The 27,454-nt window shown below is 40.9% G+C and overlaps 2 protein-coding genes and 1 long non-coding RNA gene across 8 annotated transcripts; 1 reads left to right on the top strand and 2 right to left on the bottom strand.

Annotated features, from left to right (window-relative positions):
• Positions 1-11: 11 nt before the first annotated feature.
• Positions 12-4,713, top strand: LOC124190362 (BTB/POZ domain-containing protein 6-B-like). 4 transcript variants are annotated; one of them, XM_046582988.1, is made up of 8 exons: positions 12-322; positions 2,116-2,270; positions 2,469-2,759; positions 2,845-2,992; positions 3,062-3,371; positions 3,431-3,672; positions 3,738-4,029; positions 4,096-4,651. In XM_046582988.1, exons 2-8 carry the CDS (start codon positions 2,189-2,191, stop codon positions 4,339-4,341), a joined length of 1,611 nt encoding a protein of 536 aa, XP_046438944.1. In that variant the 5' UTR covers positions 12-322; positions 2,116-2,188; the 3' UTR covers positions 4,342-4,651. The 4 variants fall into 4 exon arrangements, with proteins under 4 accessions (XP_046438944.1, XP_046438945.1, XP_046438942.1 ...); XM_046582989.1 differs by having other exon boundaries at positions 79-322; positions 2,119-2,270; XM_046582986.1 differs by lacking the exon at positions 12-322 and having other exon boundaries at positions 1,708-2,191; positions 4,096-4,713.
• On the bottom strand, positions 823-1,790 carry LOC124190367. The gene is made up of 2 exons (XR_006872948.1): positions 1,306-1,790; positions 823-1,245 (listed from the first exon to the last, which is right to left on the bottom strand). It is a non-coding gene; the product is annotated as an uncharacterized LOC124190367 (long non-coding RNA).
• LOC124190360 (serine/threonine-protein kinase SMG1-like) lies at positions 4,639-18,374 on the bottom strand. Of its 3 annotated transcripts, none has more exons than XM_046582984.1 (48): positions 18,249-18,374; positions 18,049-18,139; positions 17,843-17,988; positions 17,468-17,783; positions 17,240-17,406; positions 17,100-17,181; positions 16,977-17,024; positions 16,790-16,915; positions 16,541-16,711; positions 16,387-16,472; positions 16,148-16,329; positions 15,747-16,080; positions 15,563-15,687; positions 15,370-15,494; positions 14,904-15,302; positions 14,609-14,840; positions 14,360-14,545; positions 14,124-14,293; positions 13,890-14,055; positions 13,653-13,827; positions 13,516-13,582; positions 12,673-13,454; positions 11,703-12,613; positions 11,295-11,644; positions 11,148-11,232; positions 10,909-11,082; positions 10,702-10,843; positions 10,390-10,640; positions 10,140-10,317; positions 9,925-10,078; positions 9,744-9,861; positions 9,314-9,680; positions 9,048-9,252; positions 8,808-8,978; positions 8,627-8,739; positions 8,313-8,565; positions 8,025-8,235; positions 7,786-7,964; positions 7,501-7,716; positions 6,776-7,447; positions 6,546-6,710; positions 6,325-6,478; positions 6,072-6,232; positions 5,849-6,008; positions 5,703-5,780; positions 5,538-5,632; positions 5,354-5,470; positions 4,639-5,295 (listed from the first exon to the last, which is right to left on the bottom strand). In XM_046582984.1, the coding sequence occupies exons 2-47, from the start codon at positions 18,067-18,069 to the stop codon at positions 5,393-5,395; spliced, it is 9,747 nt and encodes a 3,248-aa protein (XP_046438940.1). In that variant the 5' UTR covers positions 18,070-18,139; positions 18,249-18,374; the 3' UTR covers positions 4,639-5,295; positions 5,354-5,392. The 3 variants fall into 3 exon arrangements, with proteins under 3 accessions (XP_046438940.1, XP_046438941.1, XP_046438939.1); XM_046582985.1 differs by having other exon boundaries at positions 18,049-18,200; positions 18,273-18,372; XM_046582983.1 differs by having other exon boundaries at positions 18,049-18,347.
• Positions 18,375-27,454: the final 9,080 nt, after the last annotated feature.

A 27,454-nucleotide genomic window follows, 5' to 3' on the forward strand; every position in this document is an offset into this window, starting at 1 on the left:
TTTGTCATAAATGGTCCAAGGTTTCGTTTGGTGATTCTCTGGTTGGCGAGTTGTAAAACGACAAAAAACCAGTCTTTCACGACCGTGGCACCATCGTGGTGGACGATGGGGAGGTTTTATTATGAAGTTGGTGCACGTTCCCCACCCCTCCACGCTTCACTGGATTACTACCGATGTTTTACAGCGCTAGCATGTGTAGTTACAGTTGCTAGTTCGTCGTCAAGTGATCATGTTGCGATTTAGTGTGTCCCTTGCAAATTTTGGAGTATACGTCAAGTGAACATTAGAAAAGAACTAACAGAATTTCTTCCTTCAAAAGCGGGTAAGTAAGTTTCGAGTCGTTCTCCAACTAAATGGATTTTTTTTCTCCAAATTGTTATACCGACTGATTAAAACAGAGGTGCGAAAAGACGACATCAACAAACACGTAAAAAGTTAAGACGTGCCGAGATTATTCGAAACAAATTTTGTTGCTAGCTTGATATAGCCAAGGTGAGCAAGAACGATCAGCGTTGTACTTCCAACACTTCAATACCAATACTTTAGTTTACTTTTAAAATTTACGAACGTCCTTCGTGAATTCTACCAAGGTGCGTGCCTGGCTACTGATTCCTTAATCCACCTCCCGGCTATGGAAGGTGGACAAATAAAAACACAAGGCCATCCAGTTTTTAGACTAATCTATTGACAATCTAACAAACCACTCGTGCAAACAAAGCACGACCGTATTTTTATATAGTCTTTATTAAAAAATAGAAAACTAGTTTGTCGAAGTTGCAGGGTATTACCCGGAAATCTTCTAAACAATGCTCAATACTGAACTACTCGCTTTAAAAATTTAATTTCCGCAATGTGTACGCATGCTTTACACAGCTGATGGCGTTGTGATAAAAGCCTTTGCAGACTGAAAATTTAATCTGATGAACAACTGTATTAAAATTATACTTTTTTCTTTTTCGTGTTTTCACATTATGACGTGTTGAGAAGCTGAAATAGAAGGGGCTTTGACCTTGCCACTGGGGAATCTGACTCGACATTTTCTTTATCCTTAGAAGAAAAAAAGAGCCTTTTGGTCCTGTAGTGCGCTTCCTCATTTTTTTAAGACGGCCAAACGCTGTGAACTAAAACTTCCTGTTCCTTGAATGATCTTTTACAAGGTCGCAGCGCTGGGAAAGTACGAGAATTGCTCAACGGTATATTATGTAGCCACTAGCCAGTAGTGTTTCAGGGTTTCAGGAATTCGTTCTATACGAATAAAAAAAAAAGCTTTTACATTTTTTAAAGGTCAAAGTGGTAGTTTCATACCTATTGTACATTGTACAACTACATTCTTGGGTATAAGAGAATCGTAAAAGTGTTCTCGTTTATAATGACTAAAGGTAAGGTCATTGAACTATCGAGGCCAATAAGAAGCTTATAGTGTCATTAGTAAACGATTTTGACATTGTATAAAATATCCCATTTTACCTTGGGAATTGAGCCATTTCTATATTGATAAAAATAAACTTCTACGGTTAGAATGTATCCTAAATAAATTAGAAGGTATGGCAAAATGCGTCTACATGACCCGAATAAAAAAGGGTCGCTTACCTCAGAATTTATTTTACGAAATAAAAATAGAAAGAGTTTATATACTATATACTTTTGTATCCTTGAGTTGGACCCCTAATAAAGGAGTACTATTCTACAACAACTCTTCAAGGCCTCTTTCCAACTGCGACTTGGGATTGAAGCCAACAACTAGCCAGAAGCGACTTCCTCGTTACATGGGCTCTGTAGATGGAGCCAGTGAGGAGGAAATCTGTCAAAGCAATGGCCATAGAGGCATAGACTAGATGCCAGAACGTACACACCACTCAGAGTCTCAGACACAAAGGAACTCTGCACTTGTTCTGTTGTTCAGTTCGTGCCACCTTCGTTTCTGAATTGTATTCCTAAATTTGTTTTTTTATCGAGTGAAAAACAAACAAACATGAGCAGTTTTGAGAATCTGCAAATAGCTTGAACACCTTTTATCAGATCGGGTGAAACGTTATGTCGTCTAACAACAATAATATGTACTGCAAAGTGTCAACGGCTAACGCTCTGCAAAAACGTTCGGTTACTCTTTCTCAGCAGCAACAGCAAACCGAAGAGCAACAAAGCGACTCTGAGCCAAACGTCTGGGCCAACACGTTGAGACAGGAAAATGGTGAGTTGGACCAACATCGACGACCAGTTACAATGCCTCGTTGAGTACTACGAACATTTTCCCCATTCACATCACAGCCGTGCGTTTATTTTCAGTATTTTCTTTTCAATTGACTTTGAGAACAAGCATTTTACAGTTAGTTAAGCAAATGTAGAAGTTAAATTTTCTTGATGTAAACTTTCAAAATCAACAGTCCATTAACTGTAAAATGCCTGGTGTTTGCATTCAGTGGAGGAAAATGTTACTAAAGCCCTTTCTTTTTCTATTGAATTCCCAGGTCTCCAAAGCCCTACTCCCAACTTGTATGTGGATAACCAGGACGGATCAGGAGACATCATCCAAATCACACAACCACCTTCAAATAGCAGTGTGCCAACATCACCGTTGACTACTCATCCATTGCTTAGCCACCACCAGCAACAGCAACGGCCCATCAGTTTCAATAATGCCAAGGCTTCAACAATTGACCCCAACTGGCAAGCCAATAAGATCAGCATCAGGGAGCGAAATGCAGCCATGTTCAACAACGAGTTGATGGCCGATATATTCTTCGTTGTTGGTCCGCCTGGTAAAAATCTTCTATCCTTGACCTTGACCTGTCAACACTTTCCATCTAAATTACCCACATTTTCCCCTTTCTATCACGCAAATAGGTGGGACGCAAACTATTCCTGCCCATAAATATGTTCTCGCCACGGGCAGCTCGGTATTTCATGCCATGTTTTTCGGTGGCCTAGCCGAAAGCGAGGCACAAATTGAAGTGCCTGATGTTGAACCAGCAGCATTTCTAACCCTTTTGAAGTAATCGCTAATTCTTCCAAAATTGTGCTATCACAAATGTAACTAAAAAAAATTTTGTACGAATTGCAGGTATTTGTACTGTGACGAAATCACACTGGAGGCTGACACAGTTCTTTCGACACTTTACGTGGCCAAGAAGTATATCGTCCCGCACTTGTGTCGAGCTTGTGTTCTATTTCTTGAAACAAGTTTGACAGCCAGGAATGCTTGCCTCCTTCTCAGTCAATCCCGATTGTTTGAAGAACCCGAGCTCATGGCCCGCTGTTGGGAAGTTATAGATGCTCAAGCTCAGTTAGCCCTCAATTCAGAAGGGTTTACCGAAATTGATATGGACACACTCAAACAGATTCTCCAGCGAGAATCACTAAACTGCAAAGAGGTAATATCTCATTAAAATACTCAACGCGCTTGTTGATTTTCACGTATTATTTTCCGCAGTCTGTCATCTTTCAAGCTGCTTTGCAATGGGCAGCCGCCGAATGTAAACGCCGTAGTCTAGAAGTTGATTCAGCTAATTGTCGCACAGTGATGGGCGACTCTCTCTTTCTAATTCGACTACCTACAATGGCTCTCGAGGATTTTGCCAACGAAGCCGCCCAGTCAGGAATCCTGACTCTCCAAGAAACTACTGACGTCTTTCTATACTACACAGCTCGAAACAAACCCTCGCTGCTTTATAGGTATTGACAAACGGTTTAATGGGCTTAGCTAACATTTAATCTCAACAACTTTAACTGAAATGCAGTTGCAAGCCTCGAGCTGGGCTAAAGCCGCAGGTATGTCACCGATTCCAGTCGTCAGCTTATCGAAGCAACCAATGGCGTTACCGTGGCCGATGCGACAGTATCCAATTTTGTGTTGACAAGCGTATCTTCATTGTTGGCTTCGGTCTGTATGGCTCTTCGAATGGATCGGCTGATTACAGTGTACGCATCGAACTAAAACGCCTCGGCCGTGTTCTGGCTGAAAACCATGCCAAATTTTTCTCGGACGGATCAAGCAATACATTTCATGTCCATTTTGAACAACCAATTCAGGTACAATGACTTTAACAAATCTATTTTGGTTTAAACTAAATGTTGTTTCGCTGTGTTGCTATGCAGGTCGAGCCAGATACGTTTTACACAGCTTCGGCCATTCTCGACGGTTCAGAGCTTAGCTATTTCGGGCAGGAGGGTTTGAGCGAAGTCAACGTGAGTAACGTCACTTTCCAATTTCAGTGCTCTTCAGAAAGTACGAATGGAACGGGCGTTCAAGGAGGCCAAATACCAGAATTAATCTTTTATGGTCCTTCTCCACAGCCACAGCAGCAACCACAAGCGGTCGAAAGCTCTACAAAAATCGAATAGGTGAGCTACGCAAATGTTATGTTCAGATCCTCTTGTCCTATTCGACTCAATGTAAATATTGTTTCGCATGTTACAATCAATCGTTGTGTCGCTTCTTGTTTGTGTCCAAGACTCTTGATAAGATTCACCTTTATTGTTTCTTTTCTTTAACATTGATCTTGAATCGAATAACAGCACTTTTTTGTCTGATTATTGAAAAGTTGAAGTTAAATGCGAATGTTTGTTTCGATCTTTGCTAACGCTATCCTCCTGTTTTTGTAAACCAACAAAATTTCTTTACTTTGAAACAATTTAAAATGCATTTCAAAAAGGATTTTTTTTCTCCTGTATTTGATTTAATGTAAGAATTACACAAAAGAGGAAATTAGAAAAGAATTCAATCGAAAATTCCAAATGAAGAAAACGGAACGAAGCGAAGAAGTGAAATATTCGACGACAAGGGCGTCGTGTCAATAGCGGTACAAGTTTTCTATGAATGCTGCCTCCTAGGAGGATTGAACAAATGGGAAACAAAAAGAGGAAAAAGCCAAAATAACTCGTTCATGCAAACGAGGAAATTAATTTGAAGAATATAAGACCTTGTGATAGATAGCGACCCCTCCCCAGAAGGAAAGGGGTCGGCCCAGCTATTTCCCTCTTCCCCGGTGAAGTTAAATTTTCTTTTTTAGCCAATACTGGACAAAAAGTGTTTAAAAAAATAACCTCACCCCCCCTACACGGAGGCTGACGAAGTTGGGAGGGAAACATTACTTGGCTTCTACTCCGTCACACACGTACAGTCTGTTTGCAAAGATGGTGGGACAAAAACGTGTCTAACAAGAGTACATCTTTCTCCATAGTCGCCACAACTGTTTTGCATACATGCTTATTCCCCCAACATCTAGAAGAGACGATATTTGCCTTCTTTATTCTAAGTGAGGAGACATGTTTAAGCAAAACGTCTTTTGGCTAGACCTGAGAAAGAAAGAAATGTTACTGCATTTGATCAAAATCTAATCTAAGAAACCCTTACTTGACAAGTTGCAATTTTCTCGGTTTACTCGCAGCTGATTCACACCCAAGGTGTCCAACCCTCGTAGAGCAGGGCCAGATTGTCCACATTTGTAGCTTCTTCGATAATGGCGTCAACCTGGATGAAAATAAGTTTGTACAACACGATTTTACTACATAAAGATAAAATTTAAAGTAAAAATTACTTGTTCTTCAACGGTGAGTTGCTTGTTCGGATCAGGATCTCGTCCTTCCAGTTTCAGCCGCACACGATGCCAAATTGAAGCAGCGATAGCGTTTACTAAACAACAAAAAGGAGTTATGAAACTTAGACAAATGCCAAAGAATTATTTTTTAAGCTAAAACCTTACCTTCATTAGATTTCCTGATTGGTTGTTCAGTTTTAGTTAGAACTCCACACAACTGCCGCAACCCATTGTAGATATCGCCTACAAAAGAAAAAGGAGCATAAAATGAAATAATATTCTAAAAAAATTTATTACTTTATTGAACTTACTTGTCATGTCCTGTAAACTGCCAATTTCAGATTGAATTTCACCCATCTTCTTAGAATCATAATCTTTGGCGGCCAAATGACGCGATACTGACGAACAACATTCCGAAAACTGGCGATACTTCTCCAAATATTGAGAAACCGATCCATCCTCCGTTTCACACTACATTTAGAAAAAAATATCATTTAGTTTTTGTCCCAGAAAAATTATGTGAAACTTATGTACTTTAGCCATGATTTTCAATACGGAGCGCACATCCGATATAAGTTGATGGTGAACGGCCAATTGATTTCGCATGATGGCGTTCAACTCATGTAACTCCTCAACTCGTGTAGATTGTTTCGACACCAGTTCATTCATCCGATCTTTAGATGCGAGAATTTTATCTATAAAAATAAAAACAAAAACCAAAACAAAAAACATAATATTCGAAAACTATGGAATTCTATCTATCTATCTATCTATCTATTATTATTACCAGTAATATATTTTTCTGTCTGGTTAATCCAGTCTTCAGTGGCACCTTGTTCTCCTACATTGATACGTTGGGCCAATCGTACTTCAGCGTCGGTCAATCGTCCATTGGTACCGCAATCCTTCAGCAAGCAAACGTCTTGACATTGAGACAGCAACTACAAGAACAGATCAATCAAATTGTAAACATCGGTCATGATGAAATAATTAGAAGGAATAATTTACTTGAACAAAAGTAGAGTCTACGGTAAGTGCCTCGGGAGTTCTCGTGCGGAAAGACTCGTAATGCAAAATAGCACTGCTGACACTTGCCAGGGCAGTGGCCAGTGAAGAGAGTGACTGTAACCGCTGGAGGCATTTGTTATGGAGTTCGGTGAATTCATTGAGAACCTGATAACAATGTAATAATAACATCAAGTGAAATCGGTCACGGACACGAAATCGTTGCGAAATACCTTGAGAAGACTGGAATTCGCCCCCACGGCCCATTTGAGACGCTGCTCTACTTGAGTGGCCAATTGCGTCACTTGTTGGTGAAATTCTGTCAACTGAGGAGATTGCGACAATAAAACCGAAAGTGATTGTTTCAAATTGTGAATAAATAGGCCACACGTCGAATTGATGCCCGCATTTGTGTCATGTAACCATGAATGGGCAGACAATTGCTGCTGTAGTAATTGGGCTAGAGACTGATCAATCTCTTGTCGTTGGTGTGCTAACTTGACCAGTTCGGATTTACGCCACTGCTCACCGATTGAATGTACCAGTTCGGAGGCCTCATCAAGCAGCTCTTCATTTAAGTCTTGCGATTTCATTGAGCTTCTTTTAATTGCAATTAAATCTTCGATAGAAGTTGAGGGACCGTTTTCGGTACTCGTTGACTCGTCAGCCAAATGGATGCAAAGGCGAACAACGCAGAAAGAAGTTGCACCGGATAGAAATTGAACCATCCAAGTGCTCGCCATTCTTTGGAATTTATCAACAAACGAATCCTGTTGCAGTTCACGAGAAATCTGGCCCGTTTGAAATCCTTCTGACCAATCTGAGCAGCTTTGAAAGAGCGACATCATCAACATGAGACGTTGGCCCATAAGAGTGTCTTCCAAGTTATCGAATAACTCCGACTCCTAAAACAAAAGTCAATTAATTTCTTTTCATACTTTTTTTTTGACACGTTTACCATTCTATGTTGGGCATCTTCAAGAAGTTCCACGTTGTTTTTTACTGGCGGCATATTTTGCAAATGATTTGCCAATTTGATCAATCCATTTTCTACTTTCTCAAAGAGACCATTCAGACACAAAAGTAGCATTTGTCCTTGAGTCAAACGAATTTCCTCTTCAACACATCCTCCTTCTCCAAGCAAGTCCTGGAAGCGCAATCGCGTCATTTCCATCTGATTGGAAATAATGATATTAACTTAGAAAGATGCATACAGACAAATTGACCTTGTCATAAAACGTACTTTAGTGAGGTTTATATCAATGCAAAGAGCTTCGAGTTCTTCGTGAAGCTGCAAAACACTGGTGTCAGTGCATTCAAACAACCGGATCAATTCTGGGAGCACTATTGTTGAGCCGTTAAATATGAACTCTTGCATATCTTGATGTAACTGATTAAGCAGGTTTAGAGCTGCGACATCATCTGTGCAAGAAAACGTTAAATAAAAATGGGATCCATTTGAATCACCACGTAAGTACGTACTGGAAATAGGATCATCTACAGGGTCGTTTGTCGTCATTAATTCGGATACGTAATGAGCTTGACTGCAAGCAACCATTACAGTATCGAACGATCCTGCAGATTGGGCCGGTTCAATTTCTTGATAGACATGATATAAGCTTTCAAGTACAGCTGAGTTGACAGGCTGCTGGCCATGTAGAATACGATGTTGGTTCATTAACTCTTGTGATTTCTACGGAAGGATTATAAATAAGGTTAAAATGATACTAGTAAATTGGTTAGATTTCCATAGGTTAAAAGTAATAATACCATCATCAGCTCGTTAGAGCTGCTTAATCCGTTATCTTCTTTCAATTGTAATGAAGCCTGATGCAGACGCATAGAAGCTTCATTAAGCAACCGACGAAGAGAAAAGTTGAAGTCGACGATACGCTGTTGTTTAGCTGAAAGAACGGGTGAATCAATATTGAAGTGGTCTTGGAAGGACGCGACCAAACGTTGGCAAGTTTCTGTACTCAGGTTCTCTTCGAGATCATTGGCCCAGGTAGAAAACAGCTGGTTCCTGAAATTTGTAACATGCATTAAAATTAAGAATAAGCAAATAATAAACAAAAGCAATGAACCTGTGAATTTCTAGCTTGTTAGCAGGGTATTGAACAGCAAGAGAGGAATAAGTTCCTAACAAATTTATGACCACCGACGCTGCTGCTTGTTGATTTTCTCTGAATAATCGCACCTAATCGGGAACAAAATAGTGTTCAAGACAAAAGACAAATTTAAACAAAAACGCTTTTAAAAACCGACCTGCTGATCTAATAATTGGCCTTGATGCGCCAAAGCAGTTTGTCCTGACGTATTCAAGAACTCCACTGCAAGTGGAAATCCTGTTTCGTGATTGTCGGTTGATAGGGAAGGACAATTTATTTCATCTGCCCATCGTTTGAGTTGTCCCGATGTCAAAGAAGAGAATGCCATCTACCAAATAAACGTCAGTAAAAATTGTTATGACATACAAAGAGATATGAAAAAAGTAAATCCTCATACCAAGTAGAGTTGAGTCCACTTCGAATTGTCTTCAACCAGTGTTCTTAGAGCGGCTCGCACGCTCTTCTCGCCTTCCCAAGCAGTACGTAGAGGAAGAAGAATCGTCGATAATTGTTGCGGTTGGCGCATAACATGATTTTTGTCTGAACGAACATCAAACAGAACAAGACGATCCTGATGAAGGTCTTGAACTTCCTCCTGTAACCTGTTTAACAATATTAGGACACTTTCAAGACGAAGAAAACAATCTTCTTAAAGCGACGTACCTTTCAATTTGTTGATGTATATCACCCCAAGCAGAAGAAGATTCTTTCAACGAAGAGAGGATTGATACCATTTCATCATGGTTTAATGACCAATCAGGGCCTAGTTCCGACATCCGTAACTCAAAAAGTTTGAAAGTAGAGTCTGTCTCGGCAATGCGTTTCTGGATTGAACACTGTGCTGCTAGAGCCGGATTCACCACATAAAGTGGAATAAGCGTTGATTCATGTGAAGTGGATGGAAGTGGGGTTCGCCAATCAATGAGTGGATCATATACAAAATGTTCCAGCAGAATCTTGAACAGCTCTCGATTTTCCCGCATCATTTTCATTACATCAATGCACGATAAGCGGAATGTTCCTTCCAATCCTGCGATGATACCATAAAAATTATTATAAGCTTCTCAGGGAAGTACGAAAAAAAAAACTTTACCTGTTCCGGCAACTCCCAACGCATGTTGGATATTAGCCGTCATTCTAAACGGAACATTTTCAGGAACTCGAAGTTGTCGACCTTTTTCGAAACAAACATTGTAATCTATGTGGACAACCTGAATTTAATTAACAGAAGTGGTTAGACATATCGATATGAGATGACTTTTCTTTTTATTCACCTCTCCGCAGCGCAAATCAACCAAAACGTTATCCAAATGACGATCCCCGAGTCCAATAGTGTAACCTATCACAGAAGTTACGGCGCAAGATTGTCCGAAGCGCAAAGTTGACGACCACCACTGCTCAGCGTTCAAACTACCAGCCCATAACTCTCTGGAAATTTAAGAAATTAGCACAGAGATACCACGAGGAGTATCTTATTTCAGGAATTTACCGTGCAACTAGATCTTTTGGAGTTTCTTCCATCAATTCTGCCTGCACTCGACGTAGAATTTCGATCGGCCATTGATTACGCTGGCGGGGATCCGCACTCAGACCCTCTGCTTCCAGCAAAGGTGTCAGTTTGTTAAAAAATAGTTCCGACGGACGAGGAACGGATGTGGCTGTGTTGTCTGAAAATTAAAAAAACAAAAAACATTTTTTACTACAAATAATGGGGTAAATTTCATAAATGATTCTTTTACCCTTTTCTCCTTTTCCTTGTACGATGTTGGCAGCTTGTCGCTGCAACCAGCGTTTGTAAAGGGCAAAGAGTGGTGTAACACCCTCAACCCATTGAATCAGTCCCGAGCGAGGTCCCAGAGGAATTACGCCGTAATGACGAGCACGGTAACGATTTTTCGAGTCGGAGAGGAGCACATTTGTCAGTGATAATACCTGCATTATCCGTTGATCCAAATGCAAGTCTTCCATACCCTTAAATAGGTACGCATACCTTTTAAAAAATTCGATAACATCGTTACTTCACACAGCAGATTCATTTGCGTTAGATTTACCTTTTGCCATTGGTGCCAACGAAAACAAATTTCTTTGGTTTAGTTTTGGTGGGTAAGACAATGATGACATTCTCCACATATTTAATAAACAAAGTAGGTACTTGTTTGCTATCGTTAACCCCGGGCATCGGAATTTTTGTATCTGAAAGAAAAATGTTATTAAGTTTCATCATAAGTTTCATCGATAGAAATTTCCTCAAATCGCACCTTTCATCAGTTTTAAAGCTGGACTGACATCGTCCAATTTAAGAACAGAGCGGCGATAGTTTATATGTTGCAATTGTTGAAGCATGTTCTTAAACGGAAGCCATAGCTCAGCGACGGTACGTTCTGAATTACATCCTTCTTTAAAACTTTCGATGCCGTCATTGATAGTTTTACCTATTATGAAACAAAAGCAAATTTAATTATCTAAAGAAAAAAGGTATTGCCTTTTTTATTTTTACTGTATCGTTGGGTGAACCAGTTTTCGTGAGGGGTCTGTGGGGAAAGGTTGGTGATTTTGGCTACAGCTTCGAGCACCAACAAAACCTATAAAAAACAAAAAGGATGAATGAGCTGCTCCGGAAAAAAAATTTGTCTCAATTACTTACAGGTTTGAATAGCACGATAAAATGTTTTTGGAGCAGCTCCTTTTTATCCGCATCATTCAATCCAGTCTTTTTATTTAATTTCTGTGCTTGTGACTGCAATTTATGCAACAACTGTTCCACTTGCGGATGCATTTGTTGCAAAACCGCAACCCACAGTTCATCCCATAGAAGCACCAATCGACGAAGTTCGGTCAATAACAGCCGGACGTCCTGCACCATTTCAGGTACTTGCATTTTCATCTCATCCATCACTCCTTGATACACGGTCTGCAATTCAGAAGCACTACACAATTCAGTTTTCGCTTCTTCGACATTGGCTTCATCTGGTTCGTCGCCCGACTCGTTCAAATCTAATTAGAATGATGCATCATTAGTTAACGAATATTAGCAAAAATTTATATTATTTACTTATCGGGTCAGTTGACCAAGACCAAGCCAATCCAGCGGCACCAACTGCAACTGGGAAGACGAGTAATTGTGGCCACTCGGACGCCAAACGACCGAGAAGATTACAAACCAAAGTTCGCAACCAAGGCCGACCATGTTGCATTAAAGAGAACAATTGCGGAGTGATTGAACGCCAAGCTCCTGAAGGTGTACGCTCGGTTGCATCACTAAGAGTTTGAATGAATTCGTCGTCAATAGTGCTGTCTAGTTTACGGTCGAGATGTCGGCTTAAGATGCATAAAATTCGAAGAGTCACATCCACAGTATCTCTATGGTGACTTTGATCGCTGCTTGATCCTCGAAGATTCAGATATTGAAAGAATGCCTTTAAGGAGCCACTGTAGCTCTCGACAGCAGAAACTTGACGACTCTGCACTTCAGACACAAGGCGCTTCAGTACAGTTGGTTTTTTGCTCAGAATCGAATCCGACGTCAAGACTTTTTCGACATCGCCCGACAATTCATCAAAGCTTTCGTTTAAACGAGCAATATCTTCTGCCGATAAAACGCCTGTTAGCAGTGACTTGATGTGCGTCTGTTGTTGAGCTCCTGAATACTGATATTGACCCCACGCTAGCCAAGCTTCAGATGAAGAAGGACAGAACTGTGAAGCTCGCTCCATTAATTTACTGACTAATGCAGCGTGGTCTTGATCGACTGCTCCGGCGTTGGCCAACTCTTTCAGAGTTGCAATGTTTTTCAATGGTGATGCATCCTCCAAACTCTGTTGAAGCCATTTAGCCAGCAATGTATAAGATTCTGCCATATGAGGCAAAATAGCATCTGCAGCACTTTGAGAACCCTGCAGTGAACGAGACAAAGCTAGAGAACACTGCGTAAGGACGCTGATGGCGGCATCCGTCTCGCCTTTCCTGAAATAAATAATAGTTATTGAGATAGATACATTTTTGGACTTAAATATGCAACTTACTGATGAAGTAGTTTTGCTCCTTCGAATTGCCTTAGTATAGCCAGTCTTGTGCTGCTAATACAAGTTAGATTCATTTTGAGAGCTTCGTTCATTAGTTGAGTGGCCATATCATGAGACTGAACCAAAACTTGGGAGCTGTTCATGGTCCGCAGTAGTTGACGCTCGGCTAGACGCAAGTTTCCTTCAAGACGAGCTTGCGGGACGATGGAAAGGTCCATCTCGGCACAAGCAGTAGTGATATCGGCGGCCTGTCTGTCCAATGAGGAATACCAATGAAGCCAACGTGACCATTCAACGCCGGTCTTGCTGGAACAGTACTTCAATCCGGTACAGCTAGCACCTTTGAGGACCGAGTGAGTGTGTTGCATCCATAGGTATGCGGAATCATTCTTGTGCGATAGAGCATGAGCTAGTGGTAACAAACTTGCCACACTCTCTTCGATAGCGAAATTAGACAGCTCCAAACTGGAGCCAACCAAAGTCTCCAGGATCTTCCAGGAACAGGCAGGAGCTAGGTACACGGAGCGTGAAGCTCGAATTCGATCAGCTGCCATGGACAGCCCGCTCTTGGCTTCACTCATCAAATTTTCCACCGACCATTGGACCTCTAGTGCTGGTGAGGACTTTTCTGGCCATTGTAAATGGGCATTACGATCAAACGCTTCCATTAAATCAGCAATTTGCTTTTTCGATTGGGGTACGTTGTTTATCCATTCAACAGCTTGGCTCTTCCAATTAATAAAACCCTCCCAATCTGACAACGCAAGGTATGAATCGATAACCTAAGAGAAAAAAAAAGTGATTTAGAAATAAAGACAATCTTCCAAATTTCAAAATTAATACCTGGCTGCAAATAAATGAAGTCGGCTGGCCTTCGGTGGTTGAATAAAATTCAATTGCCTTTTCATACCTATTCATTTAAATTGTAAATAATTTCATGAAAATTATCATCGACGAAATTAAAAGAGGACAAAACGTACTTTGAGTCAGCTTGAAGAGCAGCTGCTTCGAGGAAGTCTACGTTTATCAGGTGAAAAAAATCTGCTTGCTTAGGAGCAGTCATCCAAGATTTTAGTCCTCGGATTTGTTGTGACGCCCCTAACTTGATCAGACTTTGTACAACTTGTTGAAGCACGTTTTCTAGATCAGCAGAGTCTGTAGGAACAGTTAAGTCATAAGGATTTTAAATTTCCACGGATACTACAAAAATAACTTACCAACTGCTCGACGAGTATGAGTCCAATGAGCAAGCAAATTAAGGCCAAATCTGGCGGCGCTGGCGTGCCGACCTACACGAACGGATGCAGTCAAAGCAGCGCAACCCATACGGTTTACCCACTCTTGGCAGGTAGTTTGATTGGTGCGGAAGAAGACCCGAATAGCCTGAAACGGGGAAGAATGAAACTAGTTATTATTTTCACACATTAAGGATATTTATTTCGAACAAATACCTTCGGTGCTAGCGGTAGAGCAATACTGCAACCATCAAATGCGTTGTACATGAACTTTTCCAGCATTTCATAAAACGATAAGAGGAGTCGAACGCGGTTTAACTGGGCTAGATTCTGCTCTGTTACGCTTTCCTGGCCAGAAGGGCGCCCCGCTGCAGACTTGATGGCATCTAATTAGGACATAACATTGATATAGTTATCAAATCATATAATAAGTAAAAAAAATTGTTACATACCTTCAATGGCAAGAAATGTGTCTTGCGCCTTCCCAAGGGGAGTTCGTAATTTGCTGTTGACGCAAAGTAATGCAGACTGAACAGCGAGCCACAATGGAAGATCGCAATTTGCTGGTTGAGCACTATTACTTTTGCAACCACCTATATAGAAGCTGTAAATGGATTCGAACGAAGCAACTGGGACACCTGCAAATGATTTAGTAAAGCACTATTATTTGTGTTGTTCATTTAGAGGTAGATAATTACAACCTTTGAAGATAAAGTCGAAAAATTGCTGGCTACTGCGGTTAGTAATCGTGGTTTCGTTTTGAACCCAAGTCGCAATTGACATACCAGTCAACAAATCCTTTTTGATTCGACATGTGGCATCTAGAACGATTTGTGGTGGAAATCGTCCAAGCAAGTGGAGAAAATTGCTGGATTGTGAATCGTTGCGCAATTGACGTATGCATATCATGGCTACTTGGGCAGCCAATTTCGTCTACAATGGAAAAGAAAATTTAAAAGAAAATCCATCTGATTTAAAAATAAATTAAGCATGTACCTTAAGAGTGATCTCCGGTAAATCCAATAAAGAGGACAGCAACAATTCCACGGCAAATGGATGATGAGCGGATGTTGATTCGCAAAATCCAACAACGGATGAAAGAAAACGTTGAAACAGTTCCGATTGATTTAGCTGAGATGTACAAGGTTTGCAAGTATCCAGCAACTGTCCAGACCATTGCAGAAGGAGGATCTTGCTGGCTTCGCAAGTAGAAATGCGACTAAACTCCAAACACAGATCCGTCAATAAATTCAAAATGAGCGAAAGATTTCCGCTCGTTGGAGATATGCAGCCGTGCAGGTTTTTGCTGCCAGAAGCGGCATTCACCAATAAACAACTGTTGGCTACGAAATGACTATGGCTCTTGGCATGGCAGTGCAGCACTCTCAGGATTCCCTATGAATATACAATATATATAAGAGTAATGTGGATAATTTAATAACATTAAATAAAATAATATTACCAAACATAAGGCCGGGTGATTATGGTAAAGAGATTGAATTCGATCGGCCGGTTGAAGCTTACCGACCAATAGCTCTAACAAGCTAGGTTCTAGTGCCCACATTCCCACAAGACTACTACTTCGACCTATCGATTAATAATCGGAAAAATAAATCAAATATTAGGTACAGGGTAAGAAATATTTGGTAATTTACCGAGATCAGCTAACGGAGAGAGAAGTAGTAATGCATTTTCTTCAGTTTCACTGCAAACGTGAACTTTGCCGTTGCCCTTTTCTCTCAAAATTGTAAAACAATTGTCCAAATCCGATGCCAATCGCCTAAAAATAACCAGGTTAATGTGACAAAGAACACTTTATCAGTAAACTTTGTTTTAAACCTGTAGACTTCAATTAACAACGAGACATTCTTCACTTTCACGATTGCACGCAAGAGTTTGGCTACATGAGTAAGAATTTCGCGGCTGCGTGCAGAACAGATCACCCAACTGGATACCTCCATCCAGTGCTGGATGGTTTCGAGAGGCAGATGTGAAGCTACTATTTGTTGCTCGGCCAAGCAAGTCATCAACTGCAGCATGCTGATTAACAGAGGATACTCGTATTTAGTTGCTGACTTGACTTGGCGTTCCAGAAGATCGAAACATGGCTTCATAGCTTCTGGAGTGACTCGGTTGCCCAACCATCTTACCAAGAGTGAGAGACATCCATTTGCTGGGAAACAAAAAACCCCATAAGAAACGAAGAATAAAATAAGTAAAATATTGCCTAGAAAGCGTACCAAACTGGATAACATCCCCCAAGGCGCTGCCTTCAACATCCGTTTCATCCATTTCTCCAACCCGCAGTAGAAGCTCTCCTGCGCATAGGCTTACTTTCGATAATGCAATGTTAAGAAAGCCAGGTGAAAAAATTGAAGTTTCCGGCAGGAGGCAGACTTGGGCTCCAACAACCACAAACACACTATTTAAAACACAGGAGGTTTAAAACAAGAAAAATTTCGTAAACTTGGCTTTTTACCTTAAAAGAGAGGCGATTTTTCGCAACGATACAGCCAAAATATCTTCACCGGGAGGAGCGGGGGTTACAAGCAGAGCATTGGTTTCCTTTAAAAAACATTTTTTCATCATTTTAACGATTAATTTACGTGAATGAGGCCAATCTTAAAAGTTACCGCCGCATAAGCATCCAAATCTTCAAGAAATTGAGATAGGAGAGTTTTCGAGAAAGTTAGGTCTTCTTTCCAAAAAGGACGCAATATCTGAAGTGCCCTGGTGGCCGACCGAATCACCTTCACTGGTTGGGCAGGATCAACAAACCAACCAACTAAAATATCTACTGTGTCCTATATGAAAAGTATTCATTGTTATTTTTTGTCCAAACAAAAATTCAATACACATATGCAATTGTTTTTCATACTAACCCTGAAATAAGGAAGAAATGATGTAGGATTCTTCACAGCGATCAACAGCACCGGGTTAAGTGTTGACTCAAACAAGTCGGGAGTATCTGCTGACTCCAATGCCGACTGAAGTCCAGGAAGCAACAGCTAAAAATCGCAATTAAATTATCAGCTTACAGAAGAAATTTCTCATATTCAACCCAGTTACCGTGTCAACATTTTTCAAACGAGGGTTTTTTTCATTCAATTTCAGCATCTAGTAAAGGGAGTTGAGCCAAAAAATTTCATGGATTAAATTTCCATACAATACAATAATAATGTGATGATGTACCTCAGTTAAAGCTTCCATAATGGAACAGCAAACTTTCTCGTTTGCCTCTTTCTGATATGCAGACAAAATCCATTTGGCAAAACTGACAAATGATTAAATAAGTTTCTTTATTTCCAGGAAAAAACAAACAGTTCATTTACCTATTAAAGTCGTGATCCGAAACAAATCCCAAACGAGAGATAGCCAATGATACGGTCTGTCGAGCTTGAGTACTGTTTATCAGCTTGTAAGTTTCAATTATGCTGTTGCCGATAGGGATGAGGTTGTAGCGAATATAGCGGAGGTTATCTTGTAACAGAAATGCTTCCTAAAAAGTTGGTTCACTTATATATAGCCTATTCAAGAAATAATACAACTTATCAGCATACCTGTAATTGCTGGCAAATTTTAATAATGACTTCTTCATCAGTTTCCCTCGAAAGTAAACGTAACTGACGACCAATTCGCCCATCTTCAGATGAGAAATTCTCATTTGAGTCATTCATTTTGTCATAAGCTTTGCCTCGAAAGTTTGTCTTCCTGGAGTAGTTAGATCCATCTTCATGGTCTTCAGAAGCAGATGCCCGTGATCCACGTCCTCTGCTACGAACATAATCTCTGCCTCTTCCCCTGCCATTTTCATGATTTGGAGATGGAGAAAATATTAGGACTTTTCCTCTTCCCTGAGTTTTATCTCCATATAACCTTAAGAAAAAAAAACTTTGTAACATTGAATTTTAAATATAAATTTGACAAGTTAATACTTGTTTCCCCGAAATGGTCCTTTATCAGGTTTTCTTCTTCTTGCTCCATACTGGACTTCATCTTCATCAGAATCAGTGCCACTATATTCTTCTTGCTCATACATTTTCTTCCCATCCTCTTGGGGGTTTCCATTTTCAGTTTCTTCCTGCAAAAAGAAAATTGTAGCATCCAATGTAAGAAAATGATGTAAATTAAAAATCATTACGTCAAGAACTCGATCCATCATCAACTTGGATGGCTCACGTTGCTCGTCATATAAAAATTCTGGAGTGCTTCATCATGTCCAACCAAGTGTTCTAAACAGAGAATCACGTGCAAGTCGTCAGAAGGAAAGTATACTTTGATTTGGAGATAACTCTTAGCAAATAAAACAAGGATTCTTTTTAGAATTCTATGGGACTATACCACGATGTAAATTTTAAAAATTACGATTACAGCTCCTCGTGATTCAACAGTGGTTTTCGAATTGCTCTCTAGGAACTTTTTTATTTACCCAAAAATATAACATGGCTTAAGAGAAATCGAAGGCCTGTTACATACTAGGTTTATTTTATCTAGCTGATAACCTTCACTAGCAGACGCCATCTACATCTGCATACATTAAATATTCTAATCGAATGTAAATTTGTTTGAAAACGCTTTAGACAGCTCAATTTTAACGAAAAACATTAATGAGAAATATTTTAAACATTACACGAAAATTTGATTAAAAAGAAATTTAAAAATTCTTAGTTGTCCGAAAAACCACCAGGTTCACGTTATCACTCAGACGATTGAGGTGTGATGTCTGTTTGGCCTGAAATATCAAGAGCCCTAAATTCGACGTTTTTACGCAATGTTGGGCCGCTTATCTGATAGGTATTCTATGTTTGTATTCTCGCGGGAATGACATATTTATTCAAACTTGCCATTAAATAAACCGTATTTTCGATCCGTTGAAAACTCTCATTAACCAGGGTCCAATTTTCTATTCTTTTAATGAATTCACCACACATCGCTATGAACTTCATCGTGAGACAATTTCAAAACCTGATTTGACCAGTAAATTGGGGCAATACCCTTTAATGGGTCACTGCGACATGTATTAATGACGCAACACGATGACCCAGTAAATACTGATAAGTGCTAGTTCAAAAGATAATATATGCATAAATATGAAATGATAAACGGGAAATATGGTTGCAATATGTCAATATATTGAACATCCAATGAAAACATTGTGTGAAAACATGAAACATGAAACGTGAAACATTGTTTAGGTTTTGTTCCACTATGATGCCCTTTCCAGCACGTTGCGTATCTTTCCTGAGAAATTAAAATCTGATGCGTTATTTCAACTTTTTCCCCCATGTCATTTCAGATATTCATAATCGAGAAATACATATTATTTTTTTGCCGTAGGACATAGATTGGCTAGACGGGCGACCATTAAATACGTCAACATTTTAATATTGTTATGAGCTGCAAATAAATTTCAAAAGAACGTGAACATTGAGTTACGTTTTGAGTGCTTTTTGCAAGAAAACACAGCAAACCTTTCAATCCTAGTTCAACGTGATTCAAAAATTCGAAAAATCGAAAACATCCAATCGATCAAGACACGAATCCAGAAGGGTGTAAATGCATTCGAAAGCGGCCTGACCATGGTCTAGACCATCGTCAACCGTGTGCTTGAAGGGACCCATTTCAACTTCGCGGACTAACTCTTTCTGTGAATTATTTTTTTTTTATTAATTAAGGATAATTCGATCGTCAAAAAAGACTCCCATCATTGAATACTTATTGCTACTTTTTTATCATTACATACTATTCAAACCTATTGCTAGGGAAAAGTGCAGGTCTGTAACAAAAAGTGGTCTGTAAAAAAAGTACAGGATCTAGTGGCAGAAAGGGAGAAGGGCAAACAAGTGAGATAGTGTGTCAATAAGGCAACGATACATAAGGTCATATGATTAATGGCAACACGGGACGTGTGAAAACAGTAAGAAAATCTCGTGGTGGGAAGAAACAAACGCGCCACTTGGGTGGGATGCAAAAACATTTAAAGTAAAGATCGAACTATCTGGTTTGTTTTTAGGGAACAAACAAACGATCACAGTTTGAGAATCACACTAAGACTCAGGATTGCAATTCATCATTGTTTCCATGAGGATGTGATTAGCATCATCTTGTTGAGGAAACTTGGGGCTCGACCCGTCTTCTTGAATCGGTACAGGCAGCCGCTGCTACCGCGGCTGGCGGTCACTCTTCCGGACTCTTCCGCCACCTTGACCACCAATCGGTTCGTCTGTGAAGGCACGTTCTTAAGCGATAGTTCCAGGACGTTACTCGACAGCTTTTCGCGAATCGTTTTGCCCAAATCAAAGGCATCTTCGTTGCTAAATCGCCAGCCATTGAGTGACAACTGAGTCAGGTTGTTCAAAGTCGAAATGAGTACGAGAGCGAATGACATCTCGGCAATTGAAGATGGTTGATCTGATTGGACAGTCAATCCATCTAAACTGATGCAGCTCAATGACATGTTCTTCAAGCTTTTGGCAATACCCTGGAAGGAAAAAAGTGTGCATATTAGACCAGATAACACAAGTGATTTGCTTTAACGATTTTACCTTGAGAACCTTGTCCGGTTTGCTCCATTGGAACCTCCAATTATTCAGCACTAAAGTTCTTAGCTGAGAGCAGGACTGCGATAAAGACTAGAAAAATGCCAGCGAAGCTTTGTCTCTCAAGGGTTCAGTGGCATGGGAGACATCCAGCGCTAGATTGACTTCGCTTAGTCGCTGGAAACCGCTCGTGAAAAAAACTAAGTGGGCGCCACGCAACGTCAATATGCTATTCAATTCCAGTCGCCAATTATCCAGTTTTAGGAAGGCCAGCCAGTCGGAACGGATTTGATCGAACCCTTCTTGCGACATCATAGTATGGTCAAATTGAGCCAAATGGGGGGGTCTACCCAAAACAAATTGTTAAAAGTTTTTTTTAATGAGCTTTATTTATATTAATGTTCTCTTGCTCTGTGTAAAACCCGCACACGAAAAAATAAAGGGATCATATAATAAAACGTCTTTAAAAATTAACTTTTCGCTAAATGGTGTCTTTTTATTAAACATTTTTTATTTTAAAAATACAGGGTTAAATAGAGAATTACAAAATTAACTTAAGTTCTAATTTTTGTTTTATCACAATGTTATTTAGTATTTTTTAAAAATTTAAATCTTTTGAAAAATCGGTGAGCCGTCGAACATTTCTTTGCGCGTTTTAACATGGCGCTTATGGGGAAACGAAAAGTTTTTAAATGTCTCCCATTTGTAACCTTATCGACCTAAAAATACGATCTTAGTCTCATTAAATTCGTTGTTTTTTCTACTTTAAGTTTATATTAATTTTTTGAAGGCTTGACCGATTTTCCTGTAAGTTATTCATGTTTATAGACCCCCCCCCCCCAATCGTCAATTTCAGTTTTAGTAATCAACACACCCGCTGGGAGGCTATGCGCTATGTCGAACAAAAGTTGCAGCGGTTATGACAAGAAGTCCCCCAGCGGGTGTGTTCATTTTTTTTGTTTTGATACTAATAAGGTACTCACAACGTAAACAAATTTATAGATTGGCGTTTGGGCGTTTGGTTGCCATCGCTACGACTGTCATTATCTGCTGAAGCGGTGGTAAACAGAAACAAAGTACAAACTTGTTGTGTTATTGTGCCCTTCTTCCCGCGACCACTAGATGTCGCGTGGCTCACAAATCGGTTGGAAGCAGTGGGCCGAAAAAAGAGGGACTGAGACTGACTGAGACTGACTGCTTGTCTGCTTGAGCAGTCTCCTTTGATCTTAGCTCCGAGCGGTTGCTTTTGTCTTTCAATACAAGTTTAGCTATATCGGAGTTTGAATCGTAGACTCAACAATCTAACAACATTGCTGCTGATGTCAATTGTATTCTGCGATGCAATGCGCAAATCAATCGTGTTCTCGCTTGGATTTGAATTAGAGGTTCATTCCTCCGTGTCGGTACTTGATGGCAAGGAAGTTGATGAGTATATCGACGCCTCTTCCCTCCGTTTCAACGCCTCTTGCCGGCCTCTTGCCTATTTTTCCACATTTCTTCATTTTTGAAATCTTCGATTTCTTTCAACTTTGCAGCCACTTCTTTTCCAGTTTTTTCCAGCTCTTTCTGATGTGCCTTCCATTATTTTTCTTCTTCCATTCTTTCTCTTGCTGATTTCTCTTTATCGCTTTCTGCTTCTTTTTTTCTGGATTCTTCGCCTATTCCTCTGCTTTTCTTTTACGCCTATTTTCTTCTTCCTCCTCTTCTACGAGGCGGCTCACATCCGTGTCATTAACTTGAGACATGAGCAAGTATATATTAATAATATAACAATTAATATATTTACGTCGAGGAAGTTTACCGTTTAGGTTGAGTTGACCTATGATATTGCCGTTTAAATAAACGGAGCAATCTTATTGGATTTTTTGTTATTTGATCCAACAACGGAAAAGGCATCTTTTAAGAAATGAAAATTGACAAGACGCACCGCAGAACTAAACTAAGCTCTGAAGAACAGAAAATAAGGAAGAACAGAACTAAACTCTTCTTCTTCAATTACTGTTTCGTTTCCATCAAAATTAGCCATTTTTTATTGGATTGGATTTTTCTTCTCGAACATGTTCTTCAGTTGTGCTAATGAAGGATAAACGAATCCAATTAGTCACGGTCGACCCTAAACAGGTGGGCAAAGTGACATAAATAGTTTACGATTATCTGCGTTAGAAGTCCTATTTTGACGAGTCCTATTTCTACTTACTCCTGCTCTTCGATCCTCTGACGTTCAGAAATGGTCCAGGAATTTAGAAAGGAAACAGATGGGGAAAACGGAGGAGTAATGAATTCCATATCCATGGATGCCAAAACCACGTCAACTTCGTCGTCAGCCAGTGGATTTTAATCAGGGACAACCAATTGAGGAGACAAAGCGACGGGAAGAGAAGCAATTGCTTGTAAAATGCCGCTGAGCTCGGCGACACCTCGCTGAGATTTCTCCCAGTTTGTTCGGCCAGACCTAGAGCTATCGATCGCTCAATCGGTACTTACTTTCTAATCTCGCGACTGTCTGTGTTACTCGTGCGTCTGTCATATTCAGTCGCCCAGCGATCGCTGTCATCTCACCGTTAAACCTCGTGAATTCTTCTCTGATCCATTCGGATAGAGTTTTCCGTTCTGGGGTGACCCCGAACCCTTCTAAATTCGGAGCCAGTATTTCAGGTGAATAATGGGCTCCTGCCTGTCTTTGTATGTCGTCTATCGTTAATCCAATTTTCGGTGACTAGGGTTCGTTCGTGTTCCCCTCTAAGTTTATGACCGGTGGAGAGCCACTCGGGTTTCGGTCTGAGGCCCTACTCGACGGCCTACTCCTTGGTAGGTTGAGCTTACCGTCGGGATTCTTTCTTGGTGCTCGTCTGGATTTCGCTCCAGTATCGGCTCCCTTTCCGCTAGTACCCGATTCATGCTTTCTTCGCTGTCTGTTATTACCCGTTCTAACAGATTTTTGCCGGTTAGGAGTATCATCTTTACTCCCCTTCCGTTTTGATCGTTTTTTGTCAGAGTGCATCATTTAATCGTATAATGAAAAAGACAGACACAGTTCAAATTTTATACAAGTGCTTTATTCTCGATAACAACACAGGGATTGATACAGAACAAGACTCAATGGGTCATTGGCTCTGAAGCTAAGTCGAGCTTCTTCGCCACCTCTTCAAGCGTATCGACCGATCTGTCCTGATTGATCAAATTCAGGGCAGCGTTCTTTAGGGCTTTCTCTTCTTCCTCCTTCGCCGTGACTATGGGTTCAGGTTCCGACTCGGAAGATGAGTCCACCAACCGGCGGAATCTTCGATGGATATTGCCGTTTAAATAAACGGAGCAATCTTATTGGATTTTTTGTTATTTGATCCAACAACGGAAAAGGCATCTTTTAAGAAATGAAAATTGACAAGACGCACCGCAGAACTAAACTAAGCTCTGAAGAACAGAAAATAAGGAAGAACAGAACTAAACTCTTCTTCTTCAATTAATCGTTTTTTGTCAGAGTGCATCATTTAATCGTATAATGAAAAAGACAGACACAGTTCAAATTTTATACAAGTGCTTTATTCTCGATAACAACACAGGGATTGATACAGAACAAGACTCAATGGGTCATTGGCTCTGAAGCTAAGTCGAGCTTCTTCGCCACCTCTTCAAGCGTATCGACCGATCTGTCCTGATTGATCAAATTCAGGGCAGCGTTCTTTAGGGCTTTCTCTTCTTCCTCCTTCGCCGTGACTATGGGTTCAGGTTCCGACTCGGAAGATGAGTCCACCAACCGGCGGAATCTTCGATGGATATTGCCGTTTAAATAAACGGAGCAATCTTATTGGATTTTCCGGTTAGGAGTATCATCTTTACTCCCCTTCCGTTTTGATCGTTTTTTGTCAGAGTGCATCATTTAATCGTATAATGAAAAAGACAGACACAGTTCAAATTTTATACAAGTGCTTTATTCTCGATAACAACACAGGGATTGATACAGAACAAGACTCAATGGGTCATTGGCTCTGAAGCTAAGTCGAGCTTCTTCGCCACCTCTTCAAGCGTATCGACCGATCTGTCCTGATTGATCAAATTCAGGGCAGCGTTCTTTAGGGCTTTCTCTTCTTCCTCCTTCGCCGTGACTATGGGTTCAGGTTCCGACTCGGAAGATGAGTCCAACAATCGGCGGGATCTTCGATGGATCGGGCCGGGCAGCTCGGTCGTTGCTGCTGCGGTTTTCTCCTCCACTGGAGTTGGGGCCTGAGTCGGGGCCTTTGTGGTTATTGGTGTCTCCTTGAGAAGCTCCTCTTCGGCGCTGTCTGTATCGAACAGCCCCTTCGATTTGCTTTTCAAGTTAACAGGCTCAGTTCCAGGTGTGATCCCTTTGCCTGGCTCAGGATCTTTGGCAGATCTGAGACTATTGCGTCTCGCCGCCTGTTTTCCTGCCGCTTCTACCAACTCCTTTGAGGGAGGGTTGATAGCTGACTTTTGCCGGGCCTTCGGGAGTTTCACCAGCGTAACGCCGGGATTCTCGTCGTCGAACCTTTTGATGATCAGTTTCAACTCTTTGGCGGGCGTACTCTTGGCGGCGGGCGCGTCTTTCACCACGGGCTTCGGCTGGGCTATAGCCTTGCCTTTCGTTGGCTTGAAGCTAATTGGACTTAGCGGGACCGGAGGGTGTAGGATCTGGGTTTGGGCCTCTTTCGAAGCTGCCGCCTTTTTCCTTCCAGCTGCCGGTTGCCTTCTAGGTGTTTTTGCTACCTTTGCTTGGCTCGTCGAGGCCAATGGCTGCGGAGCGTCTGGGCATACATCACAAGCTCTGCAAAATTTGAACACCTTTCTACATCCCATAGTTCCTAATTGTCATGGTCATTCTGAAGTGATGGAAATTTAAAATCACACATTTTCTCTGCATCTGGGAAAAATTTGGGGAAAAAACGCATAACTTCGGTTGACATGGCGAAGAAGTTTAGATATGCATCTGGGAAATGTTCACCATCTGCTAAATCAAAACATGACTTGTAAAAAAAAGACGCAATGTTCACGAATGTTTCAGTCAGAATTTCCATCAGTACTTCTGAAAATGTTTGCTGGCCCATAACCTCCTCAACAATAACCCAACACAAATAAATAAATTGTTGATTGTCTTGGATGGGTGTTGGTTTCCATAAATCTACAGCTACATCTAACAAACTGCCAATGTAAGCCACTTTGTTGACAGCACTACAAATTCTTCGTATAACGAGAAGCGATTGAAGTTTTAAGGTGTTTTCAAGCTGCAACCTCCAAGCGTTAACATCACCATCTACGCAGCGTCGTTGGTACTCTTCTAGAAAAGTTGTAAACTCTACTACATCCGCTAGCTCTTGCATTGAGCCAAAAACTCTACTAGAAGCGGAAGATTGGTCGTAGACGTGAGGCGTCTTGGGAAGCAGAGGTTCACCTGGCAGAAAAAAAAACATGTCTCAAAAATAGGCATTTACATAGACAAAGAGAGATTCCTGGTACGTCGAGGCTGATGGCGGAGGCACTTTTACTGGCGTCGAAATTCGATCGAGCGCTTTCAGCAAATCAGAGACAACCGGGTCACTCGCCGTGCCCGGTACCACGAACTTCCCTGCAGCGAATGCCGCCTGCAGTTGGTGGAAAAGGTCTCCTAGTAGGATTGGGTCTCCGATCGGTGTAACAAACTGAACCGTTACTGGGGCGACCGAGTTACCCTGATCAGCTGGAGGGTCAACCCTACGACGTTTAGAACGCTCGTACGTCTCTCGCTTATCTTTCGCTTCCTTATCTACCAGGCGTATCTTTGCCTCTTCCACCGCGTCGCGCTTTCTCTTCTTGGCCGCACGAACCTCTTGTCGTAGAGCGTTCTGTGTCTCTTTGTCCCTCCGAATGAGCGCCTCGTCCTCGTCAAACTTAGCTCTCTGCTCGGGAGTCAATAGTGCCAAGGCCTCTCTCTCAAACTTTTCCGCTTTTGCGATCTCCCACTTGGATTTAGGCTTTGCCTTCTGCAAAGCCAAGGGTGGAGTGGCCCCTGTGAGCTCGTAGAACTCAATTGGAAACAGGACCTCGAGTAGCTTCCAGCCCTGTCTCTTTCCGTCCTCGATATCTCCGTTACGGTCGTCGTCCACGAGCTTTGTGGCGTATGCCTTGATGTTGGCGATGGATTCGTTCAGCGACCTAGGCGTGTCGGCTACGAATTGCCTGCTTGGGACGTTCTTGCTCGTGAATTTCAACACTGCAATAACAAGAAAGAGATTAGTTTCGTAACTTTAGGTCCGTATTAACCAGATTTCAGGACCGTCTCACGGTTTCTACTTTGGTTAATAACAGACAAATCTAACGTACAAAAAAACAATGAATATATCAGAAATATTGCATTACATTAAGAAGACTTACCAGAGTTGAAAATGTTGTCAAGTGGAAGTTCAGAACGAATGAATTTTTCAATTTTTGAATTATAATTTTAGTCATTTCACCTCTGACCATCAAAACGTTCGGTTTTGAAGATTAAACTTCCTCTGGTAGTACTGTTCCAATTGAAAAGGATGGCGTTGTCGTAGCTTTTATATATTATATTATACATAAGCTAAGATTTTTCAGATATTTTTGTTTCAATTTCTTGAAAATCTATAGCAGCAGGATCGCGGTCCTTTGTCAATGCTTTAAGCAATTTGATTTCGGTTGCTTGAAGTAATGTACGTATTTATAATGTAAATAAATAAGTAGTCCCCTTAAGTAGGTGGGGCCCAGGTGGCACTGCCACCATTGACACAGAAAAACCCGCATCAAATCCAGCATTGTTGGAGAATACCTCTACGGAGATCTTCTCCCAATCGATCAGATCAGATTTATAAACGTCCTCGTTTTTGAAGAACTTTCTTGGGTCCCTACAAACGTTGTCTATTTTCCGTTCAAGTGTTTTAATTTGTTTTATTGATAACGTTTTGTGGGGCAATCCCAACGCTGTTTTCTCAGTCAAAAGCTTCTTGGCATCGTCTCTTGAAATTGTAAATTTTTCCGTGGCGATCCATACCAATTCTC

This window comes from Daphnia pulex, chromosome 3 (genome assembly GCF_021134715.1).
Source record: "Daphnia pulex isolate KAP4 chromosome 3, ASM2113471v1".
In the NCBI taxonomy this organism is placed as follows: Eukaryota; Metazoa; Arthropoda; class Branchiopoda; order Diplostraca; family Daphniidae; genus Daphnia; species Daphnia pulex.